This window comes from Sminthopsis crassicaudata, chromosome 3 (assembly GCF_048593235.1).
Source record: "Sminthopsis crassicaudata isolate SCR6 chromosome 3, ASM4859323v1, whole genome shotgun sequence".
Classification (NCBI taxonomy): Eukaryota; Metazoa; Chordata; class Mammalia; order Dasyuromorphia; family Dasyuridae; genus Sminthopsis; species Sminthopsis crassicaudata.
In genome coordinates, this window is record NC_133619.1 from 445,090,184 (window position 1) to 445,113,571 (window position 23,388).

A 23,388-nucleotide genomic window follows, 5' to 3' on the forward strand; every position below is an offset into this window, starting at 1 on the left:
TCACACAACACTCTTGGCATAAATTAATACTGATTTGTGAATTCATGGTGTAAGAACATTTTGTAGCTTGAAATAATTTATTTGCAAAATCTACTTTTCAAAAACAAATGATTTTTGGCTCCAGGAAGCTGATTTCCCCTTTTCTCCTTTGAATGTGCTGACAGATCATCTCAAGTAGTGCTTAAAAGGAAGGAATTAAATCTTTTTGGTTTAAGATTGTGTTCCTTTTGTTCTACTGAGATATGAAGGTTCTTTTTAGCTGGGTATTAACAGCTCTTCTTATCCAAGATCTCTCTTTCTCTGTCTTTTAAGTTCAGTTTGGACACATTACCTACTATTATGTGTATGTTCTGTCATTTCCAAAAGAAGGAAAATCATTCTATTCCTTAGGATTTGGTGTATTGCGATTTTATTTTATTTTTTTAAGTTGTAAGATTCTGAGTTATTTCATTTAGTTTGTTGCAAATAGTGTGTTCCTTTTTTGTTTATTTGTTTATTGAATTTACTCAGATGCTTTTTGGATCTTGTGAATTCTCTAAAATTCCTTTTTTCACTTTTTATTTCTAGTCATGGGCTGGTAGTTCCATGCCTTAAAATGATTATTATAGTTCCATTAAGACAATTTATACTATTCTGTTTCAGTGATTTGATTCTTTTGGAAGTTTGGTTCACTGAAAAGTAAACAATTCTCTACTGGCATGACTTTTACTATGTCCTTAAATTTTCATTTTAATTGGATATTTGTGTGAAGGTGGGATGTTGGCTATGCTCTCCCAATCTAGAATGATATGAAATCAGAAGTGACAGACTGTCTCTTGTTATATTTGACATTTTGTACTATTATTGTTCAGCTGTCTTTCTCTAAAATTAACTTTTATAATATATAAGGCATTTTCAAAATATATCAGCCAACTTATTAATAAAATTTTTTTCGGTGACTTATTCTCAACATATGTAATAGATTTCATATGTGTTAGTAATGTTTAAAAAAGGATATAAACCATATATGCATGTTGTATGAAAGAAAATAGAAATCCTTAATATGTTGGAAAAGAATATAATTTTGAGGAGTTTTCACATTAGAATCTTCTTTTTTAGTACCTTATGTAAAATATAAGACTTTTCTTTGTTGAAATTGCCTTCCTTTCAGGAAGGAAAGTACTAAAACTTTTCTTTTGTTTCTGATGCAGGTGTTAATGTTGACATTGCAAAATGATCCTCCCACTTTAGAAACTGGAGTAGAAGACAAAGAAATGATGAAAAAATATGGCAAGTCCTTTAGAAAATTACTTTCATTATGCCTTCAAAAGGATCCTTCTAAAAGGTATGTCATATCTTCAAGTATAAGCTGATTACTTGACCTAAGTCATGAAGTTATAGAATGTTAGAATTAAAACAGACATTAAGACATCATTTATTTCAGTCTTTATTGATGAGGAAAGAAACATATACACATACTTTTCCCTTCATGATTCCCTTACATGCACACTTACACACAAAGTGATTTAAGTAATTATTATTATTTATGAGAAGGATTATAAGAGATGGAGATCATCCCTGAGCCTAGGTAATCAAATTGACCACATGTCATTTTTGCCAAAGGTAAAATTGCACAGGGAGAAGAAAGACAGGGTTTGGAGAATACTTGTCACTCATGTGCCCATGAATTCAAAAGGTAAATGCAGCAAGATCTTACAGCATGGGGTCTTATTGCCATTATCAGGATTTATTTTAGGTATTAGGAGACTCTTTTCATGAAATGAAAAAAGCAAAGGAAATTTTCAATGCTGCATTTAAAAGCTCTTTTAACATCTTAAACAGGGTAGGTCAAACTGACCTTCTATTTGGATATCTTGCCAACTCTAGTCTAAAGTAGGCATAGCTTTTGAATTTTTCATGAGTTGCTTTTTCCATACAGAACAAACTGTTTGTACCACTTACAAGATTATCAGTAAAGAAGATTAAGGAGATTTTACATTAAAAAGATTAATCAATTAACATAAGAAACAAATGGTATTCAATTAGCAGGAATGGTAATGTTAATATTCTTGGATTATTGCTGTGAATATGTGCTCTCATAGTCAAGTTTTTTCTCCCTTAACAGTGACTTTAAAATACCTTAGGTAGCTATGATATATTACTGTAATCATTATTACTTCATTACGACTATTGGTTATCTGAACTACTGGTAGGTAATATGTCCTAAACTTAGACCTTTCTCATATTGGTTCCTACTGATAAATCCAAAGCTGACCTTGATTAGGTCACTATTCAAAATTATATAGTACATTCATGGATTTTGAGAAATTGTCTGGTTTAGTCATCCCTCTACTTCAGACAGCAAAGTACTTAGAATCTTAAGTTTTAGAGCTAGGGAAAAAAATGTTAGAGGCCTTGTATTCTAACATCTTCATTTTGGTTTGGAAGAAGTGAGGCCCAAGGTTTACCAGCTTATCTACAGTCATCTACTTAATAAATGGTATAAGTGGGATTTGAGGCCTGATTTTAGAAGGTCACTCCAAAACTTTTTTTCCATTATAGTATATTTAAATCATACTAGACAACTTGGTATATATAGTTTAAAATCTGTAGCAAAGTATATCTTTCTTCCATCATTTTTCCGTTTTATAATAATGTCTTTAGAAAATTTTTTGTCTTCTCTTAGATAAATCCCATGTACAAAATGTTAAGGTTTTTCTCTTACAGAAAATACTTTTGTATTCTTGACTATTAATTAAATCATCCTTTATTAGAGCCAACAGTTCCCGAACTTTTAATCCATGTTTTTGTAGGTCTTGCATTCCAATTTTTTTGAAATTCATTTTTCTTAAAGCTTAAAGCCCATCTTTGGGGATAGTACTTTAATAAGCTTATGCTAGCATTTTTCATAATGGAATTGTTACTTTGTCATTCCCAAGTAATTCATTTATGATTTTTCATTTTTACCATTTTTCTTGTATTTGTCTTATTTTTGGCCTCTTTATTATTATTATATTGCAGTGGCCTTATTCTTTAATGTTACTTTGTCCCATTTATTTGTCATCAAACTTAAAGTTGGTGAAAATAATTTTAAATTCTAATAGAGCCCTTTCTCATCTCTTCTTTTTATTCTAGGTTGTAAAGTAAGTACTTTGCCATTCATTACAGTCATTAATGATAATGCTGAGTAAAAATGACTTTAAGGCAGAAGCAGAATTTATATTGCTCTTCCCCTCAATCCTTCATCCTTCCCATCAGCAATGGATCATTATTTTTCAGCGTGCTCCTTGAACTAGTTTTGAAATTTACCTGATAATGTGTAAAATTGTGTTCAAAGTCGCACATTTATAAAATAGCCAATTAATACATATTTATTAAGCACTTATGTGCCTTACGTATTGTCCAGACATGGTAGAGTTGACAAAATATCCAGCCATTCTTTAAAAAAAAAAAATCAGTGCCAGTTTTATGACTGGAACACTGAGGAGAATTCAAAGTTTCTTTTAAAAATAGGGAAATGGAATTTGTGTGAAATATGAGAAATAAGAAATTTAAGCATTTCTTTAGGGGGAAAAAGAAGTGACTTTTGCTTAAGCAAGGTACAAAAAAATAAACATTTTTATTTTGGAATTTTTAAAACACCAGAGCCAGGGCTTCTTAACCTTTGTATCATAGAACTCTATGGGTCTGGGGAAGCCTAAGAATATCCCCTTCCCAGAATAATATTTTTCAAATATATAAAATAAAATACATAGTGATACAAAGGAAACTAATTATATTAAATTACAGTTATTCTAATTTATATATTTTTTAAACAAGCTTTTCAGACTCCAAATTAAGAACTGTTATGCTACACTATATTTCCTTCTGCTCCTTTAAGAGTATCTATTTATGAACAAGAGGATTCTTTGGGGTGGACTTCCAGCTTGTGGTTTTTGCTTTTGTATGTCCTATGAGCTAAGAAAAGTTTTTGTATTTTTAAATAAAGTTTTAATGGATTTAAAAATACAAAAAGCAGTGTTATCCTTAATCCATTGTTTGCTCAAGAGAATAATTTATTTAAGGGAGAGGAGCTGTTAAATCTTATGAAAACTGAAAACTTGTAGAGTGCTGTGTGGCTTTAAAAGCTTTAAAATGAATCATCACTCTGAACATGAACCTTTCCTTTAGGTGCAGGGAGCCTCCTCTATTTATATTGTGTTGCATTGCAGTGGAAAATTGCTGGTAACCATGAAGGGAGGGAACATAATTGCAGTGTAATGTCTTCTCTATCTGTGTCAGCCAAAAGGTTTGAGTCACACAGTTCTCCTGTGCCATTGTTACATAAAAGTGTAACTACTGAAATACTGAGGCTTCCTAAAAGTCTTTGTTCTCTTATACCTACTCTCTGTGAGACAGTGGGGTGCAATGGAAAGGGTGCGCCCGGGTTCAAGAGCATCCTGCCTCTGTCTTCTCTCTTGGGCAAGTCCCTTATTCTCTCCAGGGCTCAGTTTCCTTATCTGTAAAGTAAGAGAACTGCACTAGTTGCTAGCCTTCAGGTGTACCTTCCTACTCTTAAAGCCTGTGAGCCTATGATGCCTACCAGTCTGTTCTAAATCCATTTTCGGTTTATCCTCACAGGAGGTGTATTGCTATTGAGAGATTTGTTGGCTCCTCTTTCAAGGCTTTAATTTATTTACCTGGTTTTAGGGAGAAAGTGGGCTCAGTCATTTGCCGTTTCTTTGCCCTGTGTACATTTAGTAAAGCAGTACCTGTTGTTTAAATTAGTTATTTTTAAAAAGTGTGTACTGTAATCTGTTGACCCTTTTCTTGGTCTTACATAGTGGATTTTTTTTTTTTTTGGTGAGGTGTTATTTGATGAAAAAGAAGGTATATAAAGAAACGAGAAGCTTCCCCCCCCCCTTTTTTTTTCTCTTCCTACTTTGCTTTTGGACCTGCTTTCCTTGTTGCTACAGAAATAGTGTTGTCTTAGAAAATAATATTATTGTACAAACTCTATACCCTGAGAATAAACACTGTTAGTCTGATATTGTGGAGAGAAAGTACTTTGTCCTGGAGCAGAAATTACCAGGGGGAAAGCTTGAGTGGGAAAGTAAGAAGAGCTTCATTTCTTACTTGAATATCTCATTTGTGCATTCACTGTCCCTCTTCCTCACTCCATTTACCTCACTCCCAGTCTTTTATTTAGTGAATCTTTACAATTTTAACGAGGTCGTTAATGTGGACTTGAAATTGTATCCTAGAGCATGAAGTACTAAAAGTAGTGATAACTTAGCCAAATAGAGACCCATTAAATATTTTAGCATCATGTTATTTTAAAATTCTGTGTGATTTTTAAAGTATGATGGTCATTTTCCTTTCTTTTGGAAGCCCCACAGTTTTGCTTTAGATTGTGAAACAAGAGAGACAACTAAGTGACCCAGTGGCTGGAGCTCTGGACTTGGAGTCAAGAAGATCTAAGTTTAAACTCTGTCTGAGAAACTTACCATGTGACCTTCTTGCAAGTCATTTAACATTGCTGCCTCAGTTTCCTCATCTGTAAAATGCGATAGTAATAGTACCCCAATCCAGAGTTGTGCCAGTGTAGAATGAGATATTTGTGAAATCTAAAAGTGGCCTATGTATGCTAGCTATCATCATCATTATTATTAATAAATATCTAAATGTTTCTTATAGCAGATTCTATGAATAGTTTGCCCCTTCTACCTTTTCTTAACTTCTTGCACATAAAGATATCAAAAAACTTATAATCACCTCATATCCCAACCTGTGCATCTCTTCCCTTCCCTAATGTTTTGATTTGACTTCGTAAGTTAAAAGAACACAAATCCCAACAAAATTTCCCTAAATTAAATTATGTCAGGCAGTTCACATATAACTTAGATTGTTCCTGGGTGCTATGACAGACTGAGTGACCAGCTCATGGCCAAGCCACTGAATCCGAGGCACAACTTGAAGGCTTCTTCATTCCTACATTCCTACATCATGCTTCCTCTATGGAGAGTAGTTGATGGTAGTTTCATATAATGGGTGCCATAATTTTGTGTGTTTTGTCCAGAGATATGACTACTCCTCCACTTGAAATCTAAGGATAGAAGTCTGGATAAGCATTCTCTAAACTGTGCCCCCTGAACTGACTGTTGGTGAGGGGAAATAATAATGGTACTTGTAAATAAAAAAAAAACAGAATATAGAACTCAGAGCCATTCTATATTTGGGGGGCAAGTATTTTAAGTCAGTTCTCCAACTCTCTACACCCAGTGCAATAAACATTTCTCCATGTATATACAATATTCATTTTGGAAATCCCTGAGGAAGATTCAGTAGAGCACAGACCTTCCCTCCTAAAAGTTTATAGGCCAACTTGTGGACAAGTTGGAAGTACAAGATTACTCTCCCAGAGTGTGCATCACTTTTACATGTTTCCAAATAACTCTTAAGAACATCTTTGTAGTGTTTTCTTCTCTGACAGATCTTCTTGGGCCCAAGGGACTTTACCACAAGCAGGAGGATAGGATCATGGCACATGCAGATTGTGATCTCCCATTACTATTGATACAGAAAAAGGATTTAGGCTGCAGCATGATCACTTTGCTGTCTCTCCTAAACATGGACTTTGCCATGGGCAGTAAGAATCAAAGTTAGTCGATTTATTTTTGACCCATGTATTTAACTTGTAAAGACTGCTACTTTTTTATGTGGATCCATTTTACAGTTTAATAGACAGTTTGGCTATTCCTCATGTGGTCTTGTAAAGAATACTCTGGAATTTGAGTTATTTCATTCAAGCACTGTATATATTGAGTGGTCATTGTTTCACCTCTAATTTATTATTGATCTTTCAGGCCCACAGCAGCAGAACTTTTAAAATGCAAATTCTTCCAGAAAGCCAAGGTAAACTGTTTCATAACCCTCATAAGTCAACCTGTTCTTTTGAGATGATGAATTTCAGTGCATCTAAGTTGATTTTAACTGGTGGAATGTCTGTTTTTACAGAATAGAGAATATCTGATTGAAAAGCTTCTCACAAGGACACCAGATATAGCACAGAGAGCCAAAAAGGTAAGATCCTTCAGATGACACATCCTTGTGGAAGTTTCTTCTGTTGAAAAAACTGGATTTCCTAGGGAAGTGAGGAAGACACTGTCTCATATAAAGATGGAATTTTTACTTGATGATTTACCAAAACCCCTTCTTTTTGCTGACAATCCTGTCTATTTTGCTGCTTGTGTTTTCATCTTGGAATGACTAAAACTCAGTAGTTTTGGTAAAAGGGGAAAAGAAGGTTATAGGAAAGGAGGCAGAAATAAATAGATAAAATGAGGATTTAAAATTTCAGATATATTCAAAGCATTGATGATAACTGGGCATTAAAAGGAAAATCAAGCACAGTTTCTGATATAATCTTAGATGACAAAAATAAAATTTGATTGGTTAGTTTGAATGAGTTCTGGGCTTTGAGTATTTGCTCATCAAAGATCTGGAGCCTATTTTCTGTAAGACCACCTTTTTATTGGTAGTGGGAGGAATTAAAGCAATAATTTTTAAAATGGCTTAGCTAGGGGTTAATCTATTACAGATTTTGTGCTAATATATGTGGTGATTTTATTTTGTGTTTGGCACAGAGTCATTGAGTGGTCATTTATTTTAAAATTAGAGTAGTTATTTTTTAAAAATGCCAATTTTTTTACACCTCTTTTTCTTTTTATAAAATTCAGGAAAGTTTGGCTTATTTTATTTTCTATTTTAGTAGTATGGTAAAAATATTTTAAAGACACTCTAGAATTAAGTTATTTCAGTGAGGCTGTATATATTTATTAGATATCTTAGGAGGAAGAAAGTTAACTTTCTGAACCTAAACTATTATTCTGAACTATGAATAAGATGGTCAAAAAATGTAAAAAACAGTTTCCAGCTAGTGCTATAGAAGTTACTGTCAATAAACATTAACCTCTTAACACTGGATTTTATTGAAGTTTATGTAACATGACTGAATTTAGTGCAACTTGACTAAATTTAGCTGATGATTTCAAATTCAGATGTTAAAGTTTTTATAAAAGAGACTTTAAGAATTTACCTGTTAGGACTTTAAGTTACAGAATTGCTGTTGAATTTTTATCCTGTGAATTCCTCACATGGATGAAATCATAAATCTGAACTCAATGTAGAGTAGGAGGCAGAAAGTTTAATTACAAAGACTTTTAAGGAACAACTTTTATGGGGAGAGAAGCAGATAACTAGAAATCTTTGAAGACCAAAGGGATAAAGAATATCCATAAAGTAGAATTGTCAGTAAGTATAAATCCATCTACTTTTTAAAGTGTTCTCCCTCTTTACTCTCTCGGAAATATTCTTAATAGTAAAATAAAAATAACATGATTTGGTTTGAATTTTATTTGTCCTTGGTTCTGGCTATTTTCAAATTCTCTATCAAGTGTGCAGGTTCTCTATCAAATGTGAACTTTTAAAATGTATATCAAATAGTTCCTTTGGTTAAAAGAGTATTTAGGATAGTTAGAGGAAGTATAAGGGCTCTCCCCCTTTCTCACAAAAATAAATTCTATTTTGAGAATCACTGATCAGTTCTGTTCAAATTTAGAATTAGATACCAGTATGAAGTACACCAAGCATTGGCCTGTAGTCCCCAAAATAGAATTTTAGATAATGATCTTAAAGAAAACATAGTGTATTTTAACTTTTATGTTCTTGTACTTTTTGTTTGTTTTCCTTGAAGATGTCTAAGGAGAAATAATGTCTGCCACACTTTTTTTAATCGTAGGTGGTAGGAGAAGAAGGTGGGAGGAGTTCAATATAATTTTAAAATGAGGTAGGGCCAAACCATATTGTGTGAGCAAAATATACTTTTTTTTGTGTATGTCATAATTTTAAAGAAATTACTTACTAGACAAGACATGATGTTACATTTGTTATTTGATTATGTGAATAAAATTGAATACCCAAGAAATCTTTATTGTCTTTTATCTCTGTTAGATTCAATGACTAATATTTTTTCCTGAAGCAATTATCTACCTCTCCCCATGGCCTCTTACCCCTAGCTCCTCCATAATTTAGAATTGTAAGAGTTGTATTTTTAACTGTTTGCTGAGAGTCATTTTTGTAGTTTTTTAATGAACTTATAATTATCCCCTGGGTGACATTAAAAATTGCACTGGAAAATCTGACATTGCTCAAAATGAAGAGGTAATAACAAATTTTTAATAATTTTAGTCATCTATTAATATTTCCTGGAGAAATGTTATTTATTGAGCAACATAAAATGAAGGTAATACTGTTAACATAATTTTGTTTCTATTACTTCAGTGAAGTATGTAGGATTTTTCATCATAGGTATTTCGTTACAGTTTTAACCAGAGTGGCAAAGTCATTTAGCTGTATGTTTTTCATATAATCAACAAGCATAATATATATGTGCATACATGTATGATGAGAAATATTAATAAAATATTTTGTAAGACTGAATTTGACATTTAGATATAACTTGATTTATTTTAGGAGAAAATAAAATGAGGTTTAGATGTAGTTTTTCAAACATGTCTTGTATCATTTAATAGCTATACTGTCGTGCCATTGGGCAAAGTCATAGGCCATTCTGGGCCTCGGTTTCCTATCTGTAAAATGAATGGGTTGAGCTAGATAATTTTCAAAGTCACTTCAGCACTGACATTTTGTGATTTCAAGATTTTAGTACTACCATGCTTATTTTCTCATTTCTTAAAATGAAAGATTGTCATTGAAATGAGTCACAATGATCATAAAATCACATACCCTCATGTCTTGGAAATTATATAGTCCAAACCATTCTTGAGCAAGAATCTTTATAAATGATAATTAGAATTATTTTCCTCAGCCTCACAGCTACTAAAATATCTGAAGTGGGGTTTAAATCTAGGTCTTCCTGATTTCATGTTTGCTCTTTCGTCTGCTACCTTTTATATAATGGATTTAACAAACAGTTATCTCTTCTTAAAAAAGAACAACCCTTGACTTAGAATTCACTATCATTTGCTGTGTTAACCTGTTTCATTTTTAACAGCTCTCTTCTTCAGGAGGATAAATCATGGCATAAGGCAGAAAATATTTAGGGTCTATGAACCTAAAAAAAAAAAAGTGTATGTATGCATATAGTATTTATGTGTAGGCAATGTTATTTCAGTGTGTTTGATTTCTTTTGCATTCATGCATTTAAAAGCAGTATTCTGAGAAAGGGTCCATAAGCTTCTTCAGACTGCCAAAGATGATGGAGAGTTTGGAGAATTCATGACAGAAAAAAAAAGACTTAGAACTTTTGTGAAGGAGATAGACAGCCAGTTGTAGAGTCTGGAAGAGATTTGCTGAGGACAATGTTTAGGCAGTTGGAATTTCCTAGAGTATGTGAAATCTTCACTAGTGACTTTATATTCTTTACATTCATTACTGCTGGAGAGCTCTCTCAAGGTTTGCAGCTTAATCTTTCAGTCTATCTCATATCTGCACAAGGGATAAAACTTGTCTGTAAGTTCAGTTTTAGAAGAAATGACTTTTCTATGAATACCTGAAGTTGTTAAATAGCCCAGCCTTATCCTTCAGCTTACATAAGAAGGACTAGGGGGAAAATGAAAAGGTACAGGTTCATGTATCTTGGATTTTAATTTTATTGTTTTTTTTTTTCAGTGTGCCTGAGTTCCCTCCAAAGTGAGGCAATCTCAATCTTTGTTTCTTTTTCATTTTGACTAGAAATGGACACAACATCAACTTCAGATTATTGTATACCAAAATCTTGTATTGGTGCTTGGAACAATCCCTTAGGATTCCTGTGAGCCAAAGTGAGATTAATCAAGTTTAAAATTGAAATCAGCTATTCTGTTTTTACTCATTGACTACTGGGAAAATACTTTAATCATTCTTTTGAGAAGCAGTGTGCTATTTGTTAATTTGTAGTGTTTTAGGTGCTTATAGTGATTCTGGTGACATAGGAAAAGTCAGTAGCTCAGTCTTTGGGTGGTGTTGGCTCTGTCATAATATTCTTTTTTCTTCCATCATTCTTCAGGTCTGGAATTTACTCCCTCTTCACATTTTCCTTTCAAAATCCTTGTCTTCCTTGAAGCTTTAAGTAAGGTACATACATCTTCTCTTATGAAAGCCTCTCTGAATTTCTGCCTGTCCCAGGTCTATTCTCTTGTCCTTGTCCCCCTCTTTTTTCCCCTTTTAAAATTTTTATTTTTCAGCAAACAAAAATCTATTTTCCTTTCTCTGTCACTCATTGGAGGTGATGGGAGTAAGGGAGAAAAATAAAATCTTCATAATTAATATGCAGAGTCAAGCAAAATAAATTCTGCACTGGCTATTTCCCAAAAATACTCTGGGTCTATCATTTCTTTGTTAAGAGGTAGGTAGCCTAATTGGTCCTCTCATCATTGTGTTGATCAGATCCTTAAGTCTTTCAAAATAATTTGTCTTAATGATGTGTTTGTTTTTGTGTTAATTGTTTTGGTTTTGCACAGTTCACTCTCCCTAGTTCATATAAGTATTCCTAAGTTTCTCTGGGAAACCATCCTCTTCATCATTTGCACATCTGTATTTCATAATTCATCTCTTCCTCAATTGATGGGCACAACTTAGTTTCTAATGTATTGACACTGCATCTCTTGCCTTGTTATAATCTTACTTTCTTTAGTTTTCCACATTTGTGTTTATTTTATAGCATAGCCTTCCAATAAAATATAAAGTTTAAGTGAGCAGTGACATTTTTATCTTTGTGCCCCAGTTTCTAGAATGTATAGACACTGATTAAATGTATGCTGAATACTACTGTTCCTTTCCCTTCTTTTGAATGTGTAAATTGATTGATGAATTTCCCCTCCTTATTTTGGTGATTTATAGTTTGAATTCAAAGTTCACCAACTATATAATTGTCCCCTTTCTCCTTTCTTTATTAAATTGTTAATGCTGTTGTTCAGTCATTCATTTGGGTCCTGTTTTACAAGACAGTCTTTCTTGGCAAAGATCTTGGAGTAGTTTTATAATTCCTTCTCGAGAACTGGGACAAATAGAGATTAAGGGACTTGCCTGGGATCACACATCTAAATGTCTGAGGGCAGCTCTGAGGTCAGATTTTCCTGTCCCCAGGCCTGTGCTGTTTATCCCCTGTACCACCTAGCTGCCTCAATTTTTACTTAGCCTATAAGGTCCACTCTATGTGTGAAAGACACAAAGATGAAAACAAATAATAGCTGGCATTGATAGAAGTGCTTCTTGGTTTGTGAAGCACTTTACAAATACCTTCTCATGTGATCCTCACAGCCACTCTGGGGGATGGGTGCTGCAATTATCCTCACTTTACATTTGAGTAAACTGAGACCCAGAGCAGGTAAGGGACTTGTCCAGAGTCACCCAGCCGGCACACCTCTGATCCTCGTCTTTCTGACTTTAGGACCAGCGCTCTGTTCACTGTCTTCCCCCGGCCCCCAAGAAGGATAGGAAGTGGCTTCTGCTCTCATGGGGGAAGGGGAAGCTAACCCACACATGAATATGAAATAATTGTAGTAAACAGGGAGTATGTAACTAGGCTAGAAGGGTCATTGTGGAATTGAGTAGACTAAATACCTAAGAGAAGGAAGCAGTACTACTTAATATCCAAAGGACAAAAGATTTTTCCCGTTGTGATTGGGTCATGGAATCACCTCTCTGACATCATAATTGTCTTGGAGAATGAAGGACAAAACAGCAACTTCTGTGGGAGGAATGAAGGAAAGAGGAGGTAGGATTTATTTAAGTCTGCTTTTGAAAGCTAAATTACGATTTTGTGAGGTAGATACTGAAGGGAAAAAAGGGTATTCCAAACCAAAGGAATAACCTTAATACTCAGAGATATGGCAGCAAGAAAGGATGGACTGTCGGTGATAGACAGTAGACTTTTATCAGAGTATAGAACATACGAAGGAGAGTAGTAGTAGATAAAGTTTGACCTGAGAGAAGGAAATACCATGTTGTAGAGGCCTTGAATGCTAGGTCTAAGGCAGTTAAAAGTTATTTGATACACAGTAGGAAGCCCCTGAGAAGTTTGAATAAAAGCGATTTGGTCAGATTTTTACATATTAGTCTCGCCACATGGGAAGGATAGGTTGCAGTGAAGATGTGGGACTCTTTTAGAAAGTTGTTCTAAACCAAGGATGTGATTATAAGGGATTGTTCTAAAGTAGTGATAGTGGGAAAAGATAGGATGTGAAGGATATGAAAGATAATATATTAAGTTAACTGCTGTTAGAGTTGTTTTGTAATTAGAGCTAGGAGATAAGACTCAAAGGCAACACAACAGTCAAAGGAAGAACAGTTTTTGTTTTGTTTTTAAAAATAAAGTGTTATTAGTATATTTAGTTTGTTAATGATGTGACCTTTAACATTTGGATCATATATCCATTTGGAACACATGATGGTGTGTGTATTCAGTTTAGGCCTACTTTCTCCTAACTTTTCTCATTTCCTGAGTGGTTTTTGCCAGTTCATGAGTCTTTATCACAATAGTTGAGGCTTATGGGTTTATGGACATTATACTAACCATGTTTGCTTCTCTGCCTCACATAACTAATCTGTTGCTTTCAACAATCTTTTTATTTTTTAATCAGTTAGAAATGATTTTGATGATTATGTTTGTAGTGCACTTTGAGATCTCCCTTCCTAATTCATTTCATTCTTTCTCTTGATATCACAGAATTTTTACTTCTCCAGAGGAATTTTATTATTATATTTTCTATTTTTACAAAGTAACCCATTGGATACTTTATCACAGAAAAAAATAACATAATATAGGTAGTAATTATTTTTATGGTAGACTGGTTTAGCTGCAAGCAATTAATATTTCATAGTTATTGCAATTTCACATTTAATCATGATTTATTATTATTTTTGGGTTATTGTTCTTTCCCTTTGTTTTATGGTAGTCAATGTATTGTGAATGAGCTGAAAAAAAAATGTTCTGTCAGTGTATTTTCTATGTGCTGTCAGAAATAATTGTATAAGTAATAGCATCTATTTCCCTTTTCCCTCTCTGACCCTGACCAAAACACTAGTCCAAATTGTTTTTGTCTATTTTACATATCGATTGCATGACTTGGAGGAGTATCTTGACTTTTCTGCCCTTTAATCTCCAACCTGTAAAATGGGGATAAATATCTGCTCCTATCAACACTCAGGAGTTCTTTGAGCATTCATTTTGGATCAAGCATGGTGTATTTATCTGTGGATTGCTAAAGGTCATAAAGGTAGGTAGTAAATGTGAGTTTTGTAAAGAAAACATGTTAAATCATACAACATTATGTATATAGTAATTGTCACAACTAATTGCATCTCTGTGATACATTTATTAGGAACCCTTTTTTGGGGGTGGGGGGTATACATCATACATTTATTAGTGAATATCCCTTTTATCTAACCTGGTATTTTCTCCCTGCACTTAGCAAAGTTTTACATACAAAATGTGCTAAATAAATTTATGGAATTGAAGATAGGAACATGGAGTCATACACCTCTGGGTAGTAGTTGAAGGTATAAGAGTAGGTGAGATTGCCAACGGAAAGAATGGAAGCATGTTGGATTCCTCTAAATCCCAACTAAAATCCATCCCTACAAGAAGCTTTATCCAAGCCCTCTTATTTTTAGTGCATTCCCTATTTTCCCATTATCTTGTGTATAGCTTGTTTGTACATATTTATTGTCTTGTTGTTTCCCTCTTTAGAGCTCCTTGAGGTACAGGGTCTGCCTTTTGCATCATTTTTTTATTCCCCATAGTCATTTCCCTCTCTTTGTATTATCCCCAGTGCTTAGCAGAGTCTTGCACCAGTAAGTGCTTAAATAAATGTTTATTGATTAACTGAGAAGAGAGAGGTAAGGAGAGAAAGAACATTGAGGGGAATAGGAAGAGAAAGAGAGACTGCTGGATTGTGAAGGCTTTCTGCAAAAGATGTTGTCAAAATAGCTAATTCTTTTTCTCTAAGCTTTGGCTGCTCACTTTCAAAGTGCTGTTAAGTCTTCCAGTAAGTCTGTATGAATATATAGTACTTACAGGGCAGGTTTCTCTTGATTTTGGTAGCCTTTTAGTTTTATCTGTAGTCACCTATCATAGGTCTCCTACTCTCTTTTTGCCCTGTGGATAAATTTAATGAATTGCCTGTGCACAATTTATAGTATCATTATTATTATTTTTTTAACGTGATGAGTTAGCACATGCAGGAGAGAGCATGTGTCAAGTCTGATAGAGCATCCTGTGCTGACTGTTGGCCTGTGATGTCAGGCCTGCTTGTCTTTATCATAAGACTTGGCTGGATTATGAGCAGAGAACTATATAATCACAGATAGTTAGGCAATTTGTCATTTTAATATGTGTCACCAGGACCATTGGTTCCCCTTCTAAATCTGAAAAAATATTAAGACAAGTTAACTTTATGTAATTGAGTGAAAGAAAATAATCTGTCAGTATATTACATGATGCTGCCTGAAATAAATGTGAAAGTAGTAGGTATCCCTCTTTTTTTTTCTCTCTCTTGACCCCTGAGTAAAACACTAGTCAAAAATTATAGGGTATTTTTATTTGTTTTCCTATTGACTATATGACCCAGAGAACTATCTTGACTTTTCTGTCCTTTAATTTCCAACCTGTAAAATGGGGATAATAATCTGCTTCTACCATCTCAAGTGCTATGACTATTAATGAGATTTGATCTTTCCTGCCTAAACTAACAGGTGCTAAGGATGATGTGAATGGTAATCCAAGAGAATGAGGTTAACTGTAATTAGATTACTTTTTCTAAGCTTTGTACTTCTCCATGTGGAAGAGAAGAGATTTGCCATCCCATTACCCACTTCCCATGTGACTCCTCAAGCCTGCCTCTAGCTCTCTTTGGGAATTTTAAGAGAATAATCATATAATATTCTCTCATTAGTGCATTAGATTTCTAGAGAAGAGTATATACAACTTTCCAGACCCAACAAAAACACTTTAAAGTATGTGGTTGTACCATCGTAGCCTCTCATAAGTGTCACACATGATTGATTCTATCAGAGGGGTCAGATAAGTGCCCTGTAGTTCACATGCAGCCTGTAGTACTTTTAAGTATCTGGCCAAACCAGATAAACTTTTTGTTATTGGAAAATATTTAACAAATAAAAATATAATAAACCATAGGTAATATTAATACATGGTTTTCCAAATCAACACAAAACATAAGGAATCCTTATAATACAGTGACTCCTGTTGTTGAGGGTGGTAGCCCCTTGGTATTCCTTGTTTGATCTCCAACTTCCTTTGGGACTTGGACCTTTGATACAAGATCTGGTCAAACTGGTTTGGGCTATCTGAGCTTGGGGTTTTACAGCCCCCCATTCTAATCTGCTCAAATAGACCAAAAAGAGACTTCTGTCTCTACTCAAAAGATAACAAGAGAATCCTTATCTTATTTACATCACTGTATAAAAGAGAGAACTCGGGGATCTGCTCTTTGCAAATGGGCCTTGTACCATGCAGCCATTTTGCCCACCGGCTCTCCGGTGTTTCCATTCTAATCAATAAAGACTATGTTTCCATACAGCATTAAGTAGCAAATTCCTTTGCTGCCAAACCCGCCATTGGTTACTTTGGGGAAGGAAGGAGAGAGAGAAAGGAACTGACCCATCTTTGTTTAGACCCCAATTTACTCCTCATCATTTACTCCTCATCACTGTTGCTATTTGAATTTGACACCACTGTTTTATTTTGCTTCCATTCATATTCACATATTCTTTGTTTTTTCTGAAACTCATTTTCTTTGGGTTAGAGCTGTCATGTAATTAAGAAGAGCCAGAAGATTAAGAACCTACTGGTATATCAATCTTGGTATTTGTCTGGGAGGCATATGTTGGAGTAAAGGAAACAGAGATATTCAGGGAAATTTTCTGTTGCTTTTTATTTTTACCATCTTAATATATTTTCATGAGCATTATTATCAGTGGAAAACAATTGCTTAAAGCTGTTTTCACCTGAAATAATCTGGCCTAGTGGAAATAGCCCCAGGTGAGCAGTCAATACATCTGTACTCTAGACCTGGCTCTGCTCTTTAGGGACTGGGTCACATAAATCTCTTGCTGTCTCAGTTTCCTCTTATGTAAAACATAGCATCTGCTTTGTTTTCCTTCCCGTAGTGTGGGTGGATGGATGGATTTATATTTCTGTGACCATGTTCATCTTCCACTGGTAGAATATTGACTCCATGAAGGCAGGGACTGTCTCCAATTTTGTATTTTCATCTTGAGAGCCTTGATTAATTGACCTTTTAAGCCATCTGATCCAATTTGTATTTAAAAAAGAATCCTCTTTAGAGCATCCAGAAGGTAGTCTTTTAGGCTCCTCACTGAGATAGAACCCAGTACTTTCCAAGACAGGTATTCTACACTAGAATTGCCCAAGTCATTTACTTGTCCTACCACATAATGTTCTTCCATTCCTGGAGGCCATGCCCTGGGAAATTAATCCATTCTTATTGTTTTAGTGTTACTTTCCTTGAGGCAAGCTGGTTGTATTCTCCTGCTCAACAGATAGATTGTTTAATCTATCTGACCCCAAACCATATTTTTCCATCTTCCATCCTGGCCATTTTCTTGTCAGAATATACATTTCTAAAGGGCAAGGACTTTGTCTTTTTTTTTGTATTTTAATCCCCTTTAACACTTTTTCCTTCAGCCTTCCTTCAATATCTTCTCTTTCTCTTCCTTTCCCTTTTTTCTTTCTTTTTTCTTCCTCTCTTCTCCCTCCCTCTCTCTCTCTCTCTTTTTTTTTTTTTCTTTTTCTTCCTTTTTCCTTCTTTCCTTAAAAATTTATTTGCAATTTATACTCATTGCTTGTGGTTTTTCCCTCTGGGGTCAAACAGAATAAATAAATCTATCACTCTTCCAAATTCTAAGACAGTTATAGAGAACCTGACTGCTCTTAATGAATTCAAGTCACCAGGCCCAGATGTACTACATCCCAGGGTACTTTAAAATCTGGCAAATGTGATTGCTGAGCTATTGGCACTGAGAAACTCTCTTTTCCTTTAATTCCGATGAGACAAGGTCAGGCCTTGAAGTTTTACTGAGTGTGAAGCTTTATCTTTTATCCAAGGAAAAAGGGAGGTGAAGAAAGTCTATAAACTGTAGGCCAGTGAATTTGACTCAGAGAAGCATGCTGTTATTTTCTTAGTAGGGACTGGATAATGCTGCTCATTAGTTGTGGGCTGGCCTGATGCACACAGTATCCTCATATTTATGGGCTCAAAGATTTTTTTTTTCTGCATAAATGATTTAAAATTAAGACATTCGTTCCCTCCCATCCTCAGATGTTACTGATGTTTAATGAATCATCGAAGAAAGTGAACTTGTAGAACCTATATATGGCTCTTTTGGTCTGTTCATGAGTAGGAAAGAATCTGTAGTTCGTATTGCTGTTTTATCAGTTCATTCCTCAGTTGTGAAATTCATGAGGGATTCACTTCTTTGAATAATCATATCTATAGTGAACATTTGTTGTGGGATAGGAGTTTGAGAGAGAAGGCTTCTGAAGTAGGGAAGATGGGGTTCAGACTTCCAAGTCTGATACAGTGACAGAGCTAGGATGGACAGAGCGCCAGGCCAGAGTTCCTGAGTTCAAATCTGGCCCAAGACACTTCACTTGTGTGCCTCAGTTTCCTTATCTGTAAAATGAGCAGGAGAAGGAAATGGCCAACCACTCCAGTATTGTTTCCTAGGAAACCCTTAAATGGGTAGGACATGACTTAAAAATGATTGAATAATTACAGCAAGAGTACAATCAGTGGAAAAGATGATTGCATTGTTTAGAGGAAGCCAAGCAAAGTAGAAGGAGCATTGGACTTGTCTTGAGTTAAAATTTCTGCCACTTAACTCCTATCTTTGTGATCTGTGAGCCATTGTTTCCTCATCTGTAAAGTGCTGGATTAAGTGATAATTGTGATGTGTTGGATGGAGCTAATACAGGTTTGTGAGGTCTCATAGTTAAATTTTCCGTGCAAACATTTACACTTTGGAAATCTGCAAATACTACACATCCAGACCTGATTCATTATTCTGTTGATTGTCTATACTTAAGTGATGGAGAAAATCAAGATTATAATTAAAAATATGTTATGCATATATTTTCCCATCCCTGTTTCTCCCTTCCTCCCTAGGAGTTAAACATTTACTAATGCATGCCTCAATGGTAGTATTCACTTCTGACAAAGGACAGCTGTAGAAAATTGTTTTTCTAAAATATTGTGGGTTTTTTTTTTTTTTTTTTTTAGTGTGGAAAAGAGAGAAAACAGTAGGCAAGAGGAGCAAAATGTTCAACTTTGATCTTTTTGTTTTTACCTCATTATTTTCTTTGACATGAAACTCAATGAGTTTCTGGACTGAGCCGACCCCACCCAGATAACAAGGGTGAAACTTTGTCCCTTGGGGCAGGGTCCCTTATTGAGGCAGAGTTGAAGGACATTTTCTTCAAGGATTTTCAGAGTTTGGGGGTCTCCTCTTCAACATCATCTTGCGTATTTTTGTCCCTCTCATTATCCCTGGATTTTTCCTATGTACAATAGGAAAAGAGAAAAGTGGGAGAAGCAGGGATTGGGTACAAAAGAAGGCAGAAAGGATGAGGGGAAGGGGGAGGAGGAAACAGCAAAAGTAGAGACAGAGGGGAATGGAGAAAACAAAGTGGGGGAGAGAGTATGTATGTTCCTGTGCAGATCCTAGTTGCTACTAATCTAATCCCATGATGTCTGGGGATCACATAACATATTGGTGGGAGTTGTGAGAACTGAGAAATGATAGGAACACGTAGGAGGAAGAGTAGAAGAGTTTAAGAGGGGCAGTGACTGGTGTGGATGCCCAGAATAATAAAAGTAAAGGTGAAAGAACAGCTGACATTTCTTTGTCCTCTGTAAGTACTTTGCATGCTTTCTGGATGCCAGGAGAGTGGAGAAGATTAAGTTATAGGGATGGATGGGGGCTGGCTAAGGTCCTGTTGGGAGAATTTTGAATTCCAGATCTGGCATACTTAATGTCTTTGTGACCTCGGGCCTGTCACTTAACTATTCTAGGTCTCAGTTTTCTTATCTGTAAAAGGAGATTGATGGAGTCACCTTTCTAGATTTAAATCTATGATTCTCCGACTTGTGGACTAGAAATTCAGGTTGGCTAAAATATTGAGGGAGTTGAAAAAAATTGTCTTGTATGTGGTAAGGAAAGGTAAGGGTCATCTGACCTGTAATCTAAAGTCAGGAAGAAAGCATTGAAATGGATGTGATTTGGAATATTTCCCCAGCCAAAGAACTGAGGCAGTGAACACTTATAATTGTGCTAAAGGTCTTTGCCACCAGAGGGCAGCATTGCCTTTGAGTTGTGTACTCTTCTCTAAAGGCTTAGGAGCAAATTGAGTTTTTCCCCCATGTATCTTCACTAACAAACAGCCTAGTTAAGCTAATAAGCTTTTTGGTACATTCAATTACCATTGAATTACTTTGATACCTGCTTTAGAATGACTAAGACTCCCTCTGTCTCTTCTTTGTCCCTTCCCCCCCCCCCAAACTTGTAGTTTTTCAGACTTGCAACTTTTTTTTTTGCTGACAGTGCCACTGAGAAGGATTCCTAACTGGGGAGTAAAAATTGGAGAGAAAGAGGCAAGATTCAGAATTAAAAGACCGGGATTTGTGTCCAGGTTCTGCCACTGACTTGAGATTTTTGAGGTTGGGTTAGGTGTTTACCCTTTTGGCACCATATTTATCCTGTCTCTTAAAATGAAAGGAGTTGAATTGGGTCAGGGGTTCTTATCCCTTTTTGTTATTGATTTTATTGATCATTCTGGCAGTCTGGTAAAGATTCCTCAGAAGGATGTTTTTAAATATGCAAAATATGTACATAAAATCACAAAGGAAACCAGCTTTATTAGAATTTAGTTATCTGTCTATCTTAAAATCAAGTTCATGAACCATCATACATGCTCTGGAGTCTTTGAACTCCAGGTGAAGGACTGGAGACTAGGAAAATCTATTTCTAAACCTCTGATTCTGTGCTCAACACTTAGGTGATGGAGAGGAAGGACCGTGTTAGGGACCTCTTGAGATCCCTGCAAACCCTTAAGTTCCTACAGCCTTCTATTCTCAAACTTGGGATTTAGGACCTCTCTACATTCTTTAAAAAATAAAGACCCACTTAGAGAGTTTTTATTTATGGAAGTTTGATAGGTATAGTAGCAAATATTAGAACACTTTGGTATTATTATGAAAAAAAACTTTGATCTTGAAATTCCCTAGAAGGATGTTGGAACCACACTTTAAGAACGATTGATCTGGAGGAAAAGAAAGGAAGATATTGCTTTTTTGTTTTTTTAACTGTAAGAAATCTTGTTTATTTCTATTACGAAATTAGCTACAAAGTCAAACATTTCAGTCAGGGAAGCTAGAAAACCTCAGCTTAATTAGTGGTGATGTTTGAGAGCCCTGAGACAATCAAAGATAAAGGACTGTGTTCAGAGAAGAATCAGACATGCTAAAGAGCAAACAGAATTTCTTTTTATTATTGTTAACAAAGTCACATTAGTATAGGAGAAATGGGTCAGCCCTTACTAGTTGTCCCTTTAAGAATAAGTGGATTTGAATATTCAAGATTCCTGGTAATTCAACCAACAGCTGCTCTTTTAGTCACAGAATATTAGAGCTGGAAGAAAACTTAGACACTCTTTAATTTTCTTTCCTGACTCTCTTTTTTTATGAATTAAAAAACAAAGACAAAAAACATTGGTTTATAATAGCACCTCTTTTTCCAGGGAACTCAAACATGCCACAGTTAGATCAGCCCATTGGACCTTATAGTAATAAGGTTACTTACTGGTTTCGTGAGGTAAAACACAGGCAGAAGAGCAGTAAGTGCTTTTCCTAAAGTCCTTGATCCATGCTGGCTGACCTGGAAAGATAAGCCAAGGGCGCCTGTGTTCTAAGCTTACCTGAAGTTGTATCTGGCATTTTTTTCCTTTGCTTCTGTGGGATGCCTTTCTTTAGTCAATGTGTAGATCCTCTTTTTAAACTGGTTTTGTCTGAATAAATGCTTTTTAAAAACTTCTCAGTCACTAGGGGGCAGCGATAGAACAACTTATTTTTCCTGCCTTTTTTGAAGCTTGGAACTGGAATAACTTTGAAGGATCAATAAATGTTCCCTTTCATTCACTCGAACTTTTCTTCAGTAAGCTGCTGCTGTGTAACTATGAGGAAGACAGGATTCAGTTGTCTAAAGGTTAGGTCTACTTAAAGTGCACCACTATGAATTTGGGGAGAGGGAAGCCATTTAATTAGCCTGCTCCTTTACTTTCTGAATTGGACAGCAAGCATAGTTAACTCTTGGTTATTCAATTACTTTGAATAATATTCAGGATCATCTGCTCTAAAATTTTAATATCACCACACGAGAATTGTCATAGCTCATCCTTTTTCTGTTAGGGGGCAGCTAGGTTTGCTAACCAATATTAATATTAGATGAAGCAAAATGTAATTATAATTAGAAAAGTAAGAAGTTAGATATGGGGGTCATTCTTCAGTTAATGAATTTCAAAATGAAATTGAATTGGGAGGGGGGGGTGATTAGCCATGATATTCTGATTTGTCACTCTTCCTCTTTGTTTTAGGATGACTAAATAAAACCTAAATTTAATAATAGCTGACATTTATATAGCGCTTCAAGATTTGCCAAACATCTTACATTTATTTTTATATTTGGCCGTCATCCATATGAGGTCAGTAAAAATTATGTTACCATCCTTTGAAAAGTAAGTAAAGTAATATAGAGAAACCTAGACATCATCTGCGTTTTTAAACATGAATCACTGGATTTGAATACACAAGTAGACTGCCTAAATATATATCTTGTGGGTTTCTGATAATCAAATAGAGGACCTACAAATATGGTAACCTCTTTACTTTGGGAGTTATTTAGGAGGGTGGGTTGAAAGGCTTTGTGTTTGAGCAGGAAGAGTAATTACATGTGTTCTGAATCATTTCAAACTCTTTTCTGCTTCAAAATTATGATGGGATTGGGTTTGAATGTGTTTTGGATAGTTCAATCACATAAAGGAAGATCAGAGATTATGGAATTTTATAGAGTAAGAAAACTTAAAGGTCTTCATAGCCAATGTCTTTATTTTATAGATAAGAATATGGATGGGGTAGGATTGGAAAACAAAAAAAGACCATATAGGAGTTAATTTTTGTGCTGAATTTTGAAGGATGCTGTTGGGAAAGATTCTAAACAGGTAAAAACAAGAGAACTATTTAATTTTAGTTTTTCTAAAATTCTAATTAGCCATCACTTGGGTTCAGTTCAGATCTTTTCAAATTTCATAATGCCTCTTCCATTGAAGCTTCCAGT

At 35.0% G+C, this 23,388-nt stretch overlaps 1 protein-coding gene across 5 annotated transcripts in view; it reads left to right on the plus strand.

The window, feature by feature from the left end:
- STK39 (serine/threonine kinase 39) overlaps positions 1–23,388 on the plus strand; it is a 302,226-nt gene that overhangs the window by 135,014 nt on the left and 143,824 nt on the right. For all 5 annotated transcript variants that reach the window (XM_074303200.1, XM_074303204.1, XM_074303202.1 and 2 more), the window contains exons 8-10: positions 1,191–1,324; positions 6,825–6,873; positions 6,976–7,041. In XM_074303200.1, the coding sequence (XP_074159301.1) occupies positions 1,191–1,324; positions 6,825–6,873; positions 6,976–7,041 (249 nt within the window). The remainder of the gene's footprint in view (positions 1–1,190; positions 1,325–6,824; positions 6,874–6,975; positions 7,042–23,388) is intronic.